The sequence below is a fragment of the Salmo salar genome, chromosome 28 (genome assembly GCF_965601325.2).
Source record: "Salmo salar chromosome 28, fSalSal1, whole genome shotgun sequence".
NCBI lineage: Eukaryota > Metazoa > Chordata > Actinopteri > Salmoniformes > Salmonidae > Salmo > Salmo salar.
Window position 1 is genome coordinate 14,800,225 of NC_138318.1, and position 12,254 is coordinate 14,812,478.

Consider the following 12,254-nt stretch of genomic DNA (forward strand, 5'->3'; position numbering starts at 1 on the left):
GAGGCTTGATATACTGATGTTTATGATACTGCCCTACGGTCAACACTGAAACAAAGATGGTACGGCACTCTCCTGCATTAGACATATGATGCTGGACTACTAAAACCCCTTCTCTGCGTTTTATTCAACTCTGTACGAGTTGACCTCTCTCCACCACTGTACTGCACCAGTGTTATTGTGATAGAATGGCAGGGTGGGGTGTAATTGTTTCATATAGATTCTAGAATCTAGACGATGCCAGTGAGTTCCGTCCACTCACGCCCCCACCACATCCAGAGAGAGCAACACAATACTGTTATTATCTCTTCTCTCTCTACCCTGCTCTGTTGTCAGCCTGGCTTCCTGGACAATCACTGTTTTGTTGCTATGCTCCTGCCCTGCCTGCGTCCGAGCCCAGAAATACTGCCTGTTTATTCCTGAATTTACCATTTGTCTGGCTGTAACGCAGCCCCGAGAGCATGTGACTAGCTTGTATCAGTAGATTCGCTACCAATCATGTGCTGTATTTACAGTGGGCTAGAAAGGAGTGGACACTGGTCCATTTGTTTGGCTAAACTGTTGTTGGCCATTGCTCTCTAGGGTATGAACGCTTTAAGCAGCTGTCTTAAGGATATGAGTATGAGGAACCAACTGTGAATGCGTTTTGGATCGGTGCCATTGTGTACTTTTTTAGTAGCCTATAACACTTTATAACCTACCAGTATAGAAACCTTCTTGCAAAACACGTTATTAATCTCAGTGGGACTTCTTGATCAGATAAAAGTAAAAATACCTTTTTTAGCAATTTGTTTGTGTATCTGTTCTTATCCATCTTCTGTCTCTTCTTTATCTATCTTCCATCTCTTCTCCGATGGCTCTGAAAGTAGCTGAATATAGTATATTAAAGTGCAGTTGGCAGAGCAGAGAGCAGCACCCCGATGCTGTAGGAATGTAGCCTGCATGGGTGTCAGTCCGAGAGAATTCCACATGTCTTCCATTCAGAGCGGTGCTTTGATGTGACCTGGCTAGTGGTGAAGAGGCTAAAGATCCTCCTCTCCTCTCCTGCTCCAGACCCAGAAATGACTCATGGCTGTGTGGGGCCTGCTGCTGGCAACTTGGATAAATATTCTGCTAATATTTGGAATGGAGGACTCAAGATTTATGTTCAGAGGACAAGAGGTTGCATAGCCTGGTGTCTCACTCACTGATGTACCATGGCTTTGAATTTTCCGTTAAGGATATGTAGACTTTTTAACATCGTCTGGTTCCCTCTGCTATGATCAGTGTTCATTTTAATTTAATTAACTAGGCAAGTCAGTTAAGAACACATTTTTATTTACAATGACAGCCTCCCGGGGAACAGTGGCCTTGGTTCAGGGGCAGAACGACAGATTTTTAACTTGTCAGCTTGGGGATTCGATCTAGCAACCTTTTGGTTACTGGCCCCATGCTCTGACCACTAGGCTGCCTGCCACCCCTTAATGTTGGTGTCCGCTCACCTTTGTCATTATTTTCTGTAGATATGATTGATTAGATATAAATTGACAGCATTAATTTGTAAACATTAATTAAAGACATATTATACATTTTCCCACACTGCATTATGTTACAGAGATGAAAGTGTTGCAGAATGTTCTGAAGTAAGAAGAAACCATGAACGGGTTTAGCTTTATCTCATATCCACAGTCTATACATCCTAACCAGCCAGTTAACTTGCAGAGGACCAAACACAACTGTGAGAGGGCTGCCTGCTGGGTTATATGCAGCCTATGAACTTTTAAAACTGGACCTTCAGTTGAACCTCATCGCTCTCTCTGCTTGGCAGGATCCACCCTGACACTTCTCATCTTTTCATTCCCTCTCTCTCTCTCTCTCTCTCTCTCTCTCTCTCTCTCTCTCTCTCTCTCTCTCTCTCTCTCTCTCTCTCTCTCTCTCTCTCTCTCTCTCTCTCTCTCTCTCTCTCTCTCTCTCTCGCTCTCTCTCTCGCTCTCTCTCGCTCTCTCTCTCTCTGTGTGTGTGTAAAGCCTGTGTGGTCTTAACTCTTGATGTGAGTGGTACTTAGCTCCTACAGGATGTGGTCCTCTCACTCCTACCCTTCTTTCTACTATTACCCCCCCCCCCCCCCTATCTGTTTCCTAGTACTACGTAGTGTCGTATAGTGTGGTTTCTCTGTGGTCTAACTGGTGTGTTATCTCTCTCCTCAGTACTCTAGGGGAAGCCTGGGCGCAGCTGAAGAAGAGTTTGGCTGAAGAGGCTGAGGTTCACCTCAAGTTCTCCTCTAAGGTACTGTATTACACTGGACTGTGTTCTTTACACAAAGAAAACACTTCACATTTTGGGAATTATTTTCCACATGACTTTAGTTCACAGTACAGTCTATTTAACATTGTGTCCCATGGTTTTGTAACACTTAATTGAGGCCTATTTACTCTCTGGCCCCTTGCTGCGAAATACACATGTATGATTGGTTTGTCTTGGGAGGGAGAGAGAGGGGGAAAGAGAGAGGTATTGTGTGTGAGAGAAAGAGAGGTTCCAGCCAGGAGCCCAGCTGGACTGAGTGGAGGAAACAACGTCAGTGTTTCAATTCTCTGGAGACACAGACACACACAGATGTGCTGTATTTAGTACAGCTTGAGGTTTAGGGGGGGGGGGGGGGGGGGGGGGAGTATGAGAGATGGAAGCAAAGAGTGAGAGAATGAGCAGAGAGTATTATCTAGGAAAGGGGGGGGGGGGAGAAAATGAGCAGATTTGAATACATTCTTCATGCACCTCTATCTCTTCAATAGCTATTTATTATCCTTAAATCGGTGTCCTATTCAATCCATTTCAATCCGGTTTCTGCAGTAATTTAATAATGTTTCCTCTTGCATTGTGCGTTTCATAATTTACTGATTTGCCCATATAATGTCTGTTTATTTGTAGGAGTCTGTCTGTCTCCCAACCGTAAATAATCTCCTGGTCCTCAGCAGACAGTCTTCAGTAGAATCTAAGCAGCTCACAAATCAAACTCTACATTGACCTACTTTTATATTTTAGAGACACACATTTGTGACTATAAATCATTGACAGCTCTGTCAGATAAACATGTTTTATGGGTAAAAAGGGGCTTTCGTAAATAGCTGTCCCTTAGCCACTAAGGATATGAGATACAGGCATAGAAAAACAAGACAAAAACAACACAACTGTCAACACAGTATATCATTATTACAGGAAAAGGCCATGGCCAGCTGTTTCTACTAACCACATGGCTTAAACAGGAAAAACCCCAGGTAAATGTTATAGGCCTTCCAAACAGTTGTCTCCAATGAGGTCTGCATTTATTGTTTTTGAACTCTTTCAGCTCCAGAGTGAGGTGGAGAAGCCTCTGTTGACTTTCAGAGATAACTTTAAGAAGGACATGAAGCGGTTCGACCATCACATCGCAGAACTACGGAAACATCTGGTCGGACGGCACACAGCCGTGGAGAAGGTACCCATCCTGACGCAACGAGACGCAACAAACACACACACACACACACACACACACACACACATACACACACAAACACACACACATACACACACACACACACACACACACAAATATACGTTTACATTTTTGTTATTTGGCAGACGGTCTTATGCAGAGCGACTTACATTAGTTATCCAGAAGTTGACGCAATAATAACCGTCCTTGCACTTTGCAGCTGTAGAATTTCAGGAATCTTCTCACATGAGATTAAAATTCCACAACTTGTCCCTAAGTAGAGGACTGTTTCCTGTCCACACACACGCACACACACACACACACACACACCACACACACACACACACACACACACACACACACACACACACACACACACACACACTACCTCTTTGTGCTTCTATAAATAATGATTGGACCGATCCCTTCAGCTACCATAGACTTGTCAACTCATTTTCCTTGTCAACTCCTCACCATCAGTCATTTAGACGTTCATAATACATGGCTAATAGCAAGTAGTAGCCTACGGCAGGTTAGGCAACCCTGTTCCTGGAGTGCTGCAGGTACTGCAAGATTTTGTTCCAAGAAGGCAATAAGGTCCAACCGAGCTAAATTCAACACACCTGGTCTTCCAGGTTGGTTAAATCAAAAACATGAAGTGCCTGCAGCTCTCCAGGACCAGGGTTGCCTACACCTGGCCTACTGAAATACCCTCCGGTATGTCCCCATTCATTTTGTTATAAGCGTTCTTAACGGCTTATAACAACGTTATGACAGACTTTCTAACATCTGAATGCATCTCTAGGCTTGTAAAGCTCTAGCGGACAGACAGAAGGACCTGAAGGTGAAGACTCAGCAGCTATAAGCATTCATAACAGCTTTTATAACATCTTAATATATCTCTCTAGGCCCGTAAGGCTCTAGCGGACAGACAGAAGGACCTGGAGGTGAAAACCCAGCAGATGGAGATCAAACTAAGCAACAAGATCGAGGAGGACATCAAGAAGGCCCGGCGGAAGTCCACACAAGCAGGTCAGAGTCCAGGTCAAAGGTCAAACCAAAGGTCATCGGTCACTGTGGGGTTAGCCAGTGGGGTCAAAGACTCACATGTTTGTTATAACTGATAGGGGTGTCATTAATTACGTCCCCATCTGGGTGTCTGAGTATTTTATCTGTACGGATTACAGGTTCTTATAGTACAAATCTGACCAAGTGAGACTAGGATGTAGCTAGCTAACACCTAACTTTAAACAAAAAGTGGTTTATGACTTGCTAAACAGACACTCTAAACTATATACAAACAGTCGTCATGACTGTGTTGTCAGTGTTATGTCCAATGGCATGTTGCCGTGGAGACCGAGTACACATGCAGAATAGCATAAATAGCAATAAACAAGAAGAAAAGGAAAGTTCCTATAAGAAATCTCTTGACGCTGGCAACGGTGCAATGAAACAGAAAGGTGTCTTGAGGCTTAATCTCAACCCGTCAGGCGCGTGTTTAAGTGCCTCCTTGTTTGACTATCAGATGGAGACGGATTAAACCGCGTGGTTTGCAGTGCTATCTGTACAGTAGACATTTAACTGTGTATGAGTCACTTGTTTATCAGCAGTTTCACTGAGACTGGGGGGGGGGGGGGGGGGGGGGGGTCTGTGGAACGACATGGAGAACAGAAACACGGCGTAGTGCATCTTTAGGCCTGTAGACAGGCGTGGGTGTGGTGGGTTATCTCTCTCCATGCTTCCCTCTGGAGCCTAGTCTTCTGGCAGTGAGGGAGGGCGGGAGGGAGAATGCTGTAGACAAAATGTAGTTTTAAGATTAGATATTTGGAAAAGTAACTGTTGAGAATAAACAGATGACCTCATCCGGAGAGTGACATCATGGCTGGACCATACACTCACATCGTGGCTCGCCAGATACTCACAGTGAGAGGTGGATAAACACACACACACACACACACACACACTCGCACAAACTTGCTCACACATGCGCGCACACACACTCACACCTCCTCTTTGCTTGCGTAGTCTGTGTGAAAAGCAGCAGCAGTCGTTTGTGACGATGGTGATGGCGGTGTGTGTGTGTGCCAGCTATGACAGTCGTGTGAAGGAGGCAGAGAGAGAGCGCCAACACACAACACAACGCATCTGCTTATCCTTTTTAGCAAGGCTACATTCTCAGTCCCAGTCACCATAGATATGTTCTCTACCCCTGACTAAAGGCAATTCAATTAAACACAAAACATCCAATACATACTATGAATTACTACGTCTTAAGGGAAGATAACACAGTGTGTCACACATCAGTGCAATTTTAGAGGCATCTCTCTGTGTTTTATGAGTAGGGTATGGCTACGTACATGTTCTTGTCGGTATGTATTACACTGTAATTAGAATGTATCAGACTGAACTGTGTATTATTCATATTGCTGATGAATAATCTGATGATCTGATAGGAGGAGTAGCTGCTGCATCAGGGGCTAATGGGGATCCTAATAAATTACAAACAAATAAAACACTATATAAGACTGAAATCGGATAAACATCCATTTATAGCAAGTTGTTCTGCAACGTGAGCCTTAGTTATCGTTTTTTTTTTTTTTTGGCGCTAAGGTTCAAGGAGAAGAAGGAAGAGGGGCGTTCCCTTTTTGTAAGTTAATATTTAGACTGGGGCTCCCCCTGCTGGAGAAGTTATTGAACATACATCATTAACCCAGAAGAGAGAAAGGTGCCAGCTGGTGTCCAAAGTATAGATAGGTTTGTTTAAACATCATTTTTGTCTCTTCCAGGAGATGACCTGATGCGCTGTGTCGACCTTTACAACCAGTCCCAGTCCAAATGGTTTGAGGAGATGGTGACCACAAGCCTGGTAAGATTCTCCTTTGTATTTCCTCCTTTTATTAAAAGTGACTCTGTATGTAACTTATTGCTTTCGTAGCCTGGGTGGTAGTCTGTTTATACTCCAGCCATCTTATCGAGGTGTTGGTTTTAACGACAGAAAGGAGGAATCTGAATCATGTCATGTAAAACCTCGTTCCCTTCAATCCATTCTGTCCATCAGGAGTTGGAGAGGCTGGAGGTAGAGAGGGTGGAGATGATACGACAGCATCTGTGTCAGTACACCACCCTGCGGCACGAGACAGACATGTTTAACCAGAGTGTAAGTCAAGCACCACCTCGTAGTACCTCTAGAGGGCGCTAAATGCCTTGGTTCTTTTCACACACAAACATACAGGGTATTGACTGTTTTTTTCCACCTGCCCCTGCAGACGATGGAGCCGGTGGATCAGCTGTTACAGAGTGTGGACCCAGCTAAAGACCGAGAGCTCTGGGTCCAGGAGCATAAGACAGGAGACATCAGGCCTGTGGACATTGAGATATAACACACCCGGGGGTCACACACACACATGTGGAGCCACAAGACAAAATCTTTACTAGGGATTCAAGACCTTAGCCCCCTTACTAAAGTCAACTTTGAGATATTATGGACATCTCTTTTACTTTCCCTTTCTGCTGAGAGAGAGAGAGAGAGATTCTGAAAGTGAATGATAGCAGTGTACCACCAGACAGTGTTCATTATGCCCTAGAGGACTACTATAGGGAAGACAGGTGTGTTTATGGGCCAAACTCAGGTGAGGGGACTGTATTACCAACATAAACAAACGGCATGGCTATTTTGACCTGTACATAATCTATGGTCTACAGTACGTGACTGTGTGAGCTTTATCCACTTCCTTAAAATAACCCCAAACAAATTCTGTAAATTGTTGGACAAATGAAATACTGATGCAAAGGTTAATTATGAAATTTAACAGCTACTGCTGCTTTTATGTAATAACCGTACATCAAATGCATTCCAATTTATAGATTATATTTTATCTGCGCCACTAAATGTAAACTATAAAGTGAGGTGAACAAAAGGTTTTTAAGGTGAATATTGATTCTGCAGACCTATATCAAATGGGTCGTTTGGAAGAGAGATTGACACATTTAACAGATCTACAATGTTTTGTGATGTTTTTCTTACTGTTGAATTGATCAACATTTGAATTATAGTCTATAAGGGGGGGCAGTACAACTGGGATGCTGTTACAAGGGAATGTGCTTTAGCTTTTGTAAATACAAGATGAATATACTGTATGTAAGATAATGGGGTGTAGAAGTTAAACATCTAGAGAATGAAGGATGTAAAATAGTGTGAAATAGTGAAATCCGCAGCAAAACAGATGATATATATATACATTACACAGGAGTGATGGTACAGATAATATATTAAACTGATATTACACAATGATTATTTTTATACTAAATGAAACGACTACAACGTCGTTTCAGAGACATGCTAACTGGATATAGATCCTCAACTGAAGTTGAAATGATTACAGTATATCATGATCCTGTTTCTCTCCTGTAAGTATTACGTACATGTTACTACTGTTCCATGCAGACGCATACATGTTGTACAGACTTTTCCATTATTGTTTGTTTGGTGCAACAAGAACCTTGAACGTTCCAAGGATTCTGCATATGGACATAACTGCTGAATGTTTGGCATTAATGTTTTTGCATTGATATGATAAATATATAGATATACATTTTATGTTACATCTATCTCTGGTAGTTCCTTTCTGCTGTTTTTATTTTACAATATAACCAGATGATTTTTTTTTTGTAGGTGTTTGTGTTTCTGGCAAATTATTTTGAGGGTACAAGAAGACATTTAAGGAATGAAAAAAGGTTTTATTTCGTAACACATTTTCACATTCAACAATAAAATGCTTTGGACAAGTAATGTAAAAATGTTTTGGCAGTGATATATATATATGTCTGCACATTATATAATGGTAAACTTTGATATAGCATCTTCGTCAAATCTTATGTCCGAAATTCTGGGAACACTTTATTTGGATTGTCCATCTGTAGATGGTCTACAGATGGTCGTACGATCAACAAACGATCTGTTGATAAACAATTGCTTGCTAAGGTTACGGTTAGGTTTAGAATAGGGGTTAAGGTTAGTTAATAGATGGTTAGTTGGAATATTACTGATAGTCTAGAGCATCTACAGATGGACTAAATAAAGTGTTAGTGAAATTCTTACTCGACATGCAAGCGGGTATAACCTCAGATGCCAGTGGAAGACTTGCGATACAAATGCCGATTTCAGGTTAGGATATTGCCCCGTGGTTGCAAAAGGTCATGCACATTACTGCTATATAACTTTACTTGGTCAAACTCTTTGGATGAGCAAGTAGAATGAGAGTCAAATGTGAACACAAACTTTCTTTTGACTTCTCTATGTAGGTCTTTAAACTGTCTATCAATGTCTTTATAAGCAAGTATACATTTTAATATTTTTTTACAGAACATTTGAGCTGGAGAATATAAACGTGATGAAGTTTTTAATAAGAGTGGTTTTGGTTATCATCAGTATTATGAACTGAATCACAAACAAATATCTAGGATGGATTAAATCATACGAATGAAATCAACTTGACAACAATCTTATTGACATTAGCATTGTTGTTATACAGTTGAAGTAGGAAGTTTACATACACTTAGGTTGGAGTCATTAAAACTTGTTTTTCAACAACTCCACAAATTTCTTGTTAACAAATTATGGTTTTGGCAAGTCGGTTAGGACATCTACTTTCTGCATGACACAAGTAATTTTTCCAACAATTGTTTAGAGGCAGATTATTTCACTTATAATTCACTGTATCACAATTCTAGTGGGTCTGAAGTTTACATACACTAAGTTGAATGTGCCTTTAAACAGCTTGGACAATTCCAGAAAAGGATGTCATGGCTTTAGAAGCTTCTAATAGGCCAATTGACATAATTTGAGTCAATTGGAGGTGTACCTGTGGATGTATTTCAAGGCCTACCTTCAAACTCAGTGCATCTTTGCTTGACATCATGGGAAAATCTAAAGAAATCCGCCAAGACCTCAGTAAAAAAATTGTAGACCTCCATAAGTCTGGTTCATCCTTGGGAGCAATTTCCAAATGCCTGAAGATACCACATTCATCTGTACAAACAATAGTACGCAAGTATAAACACCATGGGACCACGCAGCCGTCATACAGCTCAGGAAGGAGACGCGTTCTGTCTCCTAGAGATGTGTACGTACTTTGGTGCGAAAAGTGCAAATCAATCCCAGAACAACAGCAAAAGACCTTGTGAAGATGCTGGAGGAAACGGGTACAAAAGTATCTATATCCACAGTAAAACGAGTCCTATATCAACATAACCTGAAAGGCCGCTCAGCAAGGAAGAAGCCACTGCTCCAAAACCGCCATAAAAAAGCCAGGCTATGGTTTGCAACTCCACATGGGGACAAAGATTGTACTTTTTGGAGAAATGTCCTCTGGTCGGATGAAACAAAAATAGAACTGTTTGGCCATAATGACCATCGTTATGTTTGGAGGAAAAAGAGGGAGGCTTGTTAGCCGAAGAACACCATCCCAACCGTGAAGCACGGGGGTGGCAGCCTCATGTTGTGGGGGTGCTTTGCTCCAGGAGGGCCTGGTGCACTTCACAAAATAGATGGCATCACGAGGGAGGAAAATGAGGTGAATATATTGAAGCGACATCAGTCAGGAAGTTAAAGCTTGGTCGCAAATGGTTCTTCCAAATGGACAATGAACCCAATCATACTTCCAAAGTTGTGGCAAAATGGCTTAAGGACAACAAAGTCAAGGTATTGGAGTGGCCATCACAAAGCCCTGACCTCAATCCTATAGAAAATTTGAGGGCAGAATTGAAAAAGTGTGTGCGAGAAAGGAGGCCTACGAACCTGACTCAGTTACACCAGCTCTGTCAGGAGGAATGGGCCAAATTTCACCCAACTTATTGTGGGAAGCTTGTGGAAGGCTACCCAAAATGTTTGACCCAAGTTAAACAATTTAAAGGCAATGCTACCAAATACTAATTGAGTGTATGTAAACTTCTGACCCACTGGGAATGTGATGAAAGAAATAAAAGCTGAAATAAATAATTCTCTCTATTATTCTGACATTTCACTTTCTTAAAATAAAGTGGTGATCCTAACTAACCTAAAACAGAGGTGTAGGTGTATGTAAACTTCCGACTTGAACTGTATGTATTGTATACCACAAAATCCAGAAAAAAATATTGCTTTGAAATGTCTGACACTACATGTATGTAGGGAAATTTGTTTGGACGTAAAAGTAAAAACATACAAACTTAGGATCTTAATTTGAGAATTGTCCTGCACAGCAGGAAACACAAACTTGAAGTTTATTTGAATTTTAAAAAGTCTTCTAAAGTTTAATTTACACTTTGAAATTTCAGACTTCATTTACCCAAATGAAAAATGTATCAACCCCTACAAAAATGGGCATTAATTATAATCCACATTTCCTGCTGTAGCAAACTGGCTCAAATTAAGATCCTACATATGTAAGACAGTACATGTTTCTTTGCTCCAACTGGAATGTTTGGTACATCCAACTGACTCCCTCCCTAGGTGCTAGTCTATCATGAGTTTCTTCAGGGAGTTGAGATAAGCTGGGATGAGGGAGCTGACCGAGTCATTGTCGTCGTTGATGATCTTCTCACTTCTACCCTCTGACCCCACGGAACTGGGTGACCTCACGATCCCCCCGGGGTACGGCGTGCTGTAACCCTGGAAACGTGCAAGTGGACGAAACATCAGATCAACGTTATGATCACTTACTTGACTAACAACAACTCAAAACAATACATAGAATTTATCTTTCAATTTAAAGCACAGATGTGACCCACAGTTTCAGTACAGACAATATTAATGATGATTTGACTATCTTGAATTCAAGTTAATAGTTAAGGTTATAGCACTTACAGACGAGTATCCCTTGCTGAAGCTACCGCGGTTCTTGGTCCTGATCTTGGTGAGGGCTGACTCGGCGATGTCTGCCCTTTCTTCAGCATCGTCCAACTCATGTACTGTCTTCCTGTACTTAGCGAGGTTCATGTTGGCCTGCTCCTCCTGTAGGAAAGGTGCAAGTCATGTTGTAAAGACAAAATATGGAGTCTGGAGAACGGAATGAGAGAGACTGACTGAGAGAAAGCGAGAGGAGGGGAAAAGGGAGAGCGAGCGAGAGAAACGGATGGACAGACAGGCAAACAGACAGACGAGCCTTACCGTCTCCTCTACTTGTCTCTTGTAGGCCTTCATCTTGTTCTGGAGTCTCTCCACCAGTTCCTGCATGCGGTGTTGGTTCTTCTGGTCCTCCTCGGACTGGAACAGCAGCTCCTTCAGACGACGCTCGTTCTTACGCAGCGTCTTCACCGTCTCAGCGTGACGCTTCTGCTCCGAGTCCAGCTCCAACTCCAGCTCCTTCACCTAGAAACAGACACATGGTCAGTCTAGAAAAATATACATTTTGATGCCCATCTTTCCCTGAAAACCTGGGCAATGTGACAGAAACAACCATTTCAAAGTTTAGGAACAGTGTTTGTGTATATGTGAGTGTGTGTGCGTTTACCTTGCCCTCCAGTTTCTGGATGATCTTCTTGCCTCCTTTGAGGGCCATCTGCTCAGCCTCGTCCAGCCTGGTGCCCATGTCTTTTAACTGGGCCTCCAGACCCTTCTTCACCCGCTCCATGTGCAGGGTGTGGTCCTGCTCTAACCTCAGTTCCTCTGATACACGCGCTCCCTGGAGAGAAGGGACAGAAAGAAAGGACATCAATTTTTATTCCACTGGATCTCAAAGACAGGCCTACATACAGTACATTTGTATTGTATTGATACTTTGAGAAATACATTTTTATTAAAAAAATATTTATAAATAATGTTCTATTGACA

The 12,254-nt window shown here is 42.1% G+C and overlaps 2 protein-coding genes across 4 annotated transcripts in view; one reads left to right on the plus strand and one right to left on the minus strand.

Moving 5' to 3' along the window:
• The window catches only part of gas7b (growth arrest-specific 7b), a 52,877-nt gene extending 44,635 nt beyond the window's left edge, over nucleotides 1-8,242 (plus strand). The window contains exons 9-14 of the mRNA XM_014179549.3: nucleotides 2,184-2,262; nucleotides 3,320-3,448; nucleotides 4,354-4,477; nucleotides 6,232-6,311; nucleotides 6,504-6,602; nucleotides 6,712-8,242. Of these exons, the coding sequence (XP_014035024.1) occupies nucleotides 2,184-2,262; nucleotides 3,320-3,448; nucleotides 4,354-4,477; nucleotides 6,232-6,311; nucleotides 6,504-6,602; nucleotides 6,712-6,825 (625 nt within the window). The 3' untranslated portion in view covers nucleotides 6,826-8,242. The remainder of the gene's footprint in view (nucleotides 1-2,183; nucleotides 2,263-3,319; nucleotides 3,449-4,353; nucleotides 4,478-6,231; nucleotides 6,312-6,503; nucleotides 6,603-6,711) is intronic.
• The window catches only part of LOC106589493 (putative uncharacterized protein MYH16), a 45,802-nt gene continuing 41,709 nt past the window's right edge, over nucleotides 8,162-12,254 (minus strand). For all 3 annotated transcript variants that reach the window (XM_014179551.3, XM_014179553.3, XM_014179552.3), the window contains 4 exons: nucleotides 11,935-12,105; nucleotides 11,592-11,792; nucleotides 11,289-11,435; nucleotides 8,162-11,093 (listed from right to left, as the gene is read on the minus strand). In XM_014179551.3, coding sequence (XP_014035026.3) covers nucleotides 10,938-11,093; nucleotides 11,289-11,435; nucleotides 11,592-11,792; nucleotides 11,935-12,105 — 675 coding nt within the window. In that variant the 3' untranslated portion in view covers nucleotides 8,162-10,937. The remainder of the gene's footprint in view (nucleotides 11,094-11,288; nucleotides 11,436-11,591; nucleotides 11,793-11,934; nucleotides 12,106-12,254) is intronic.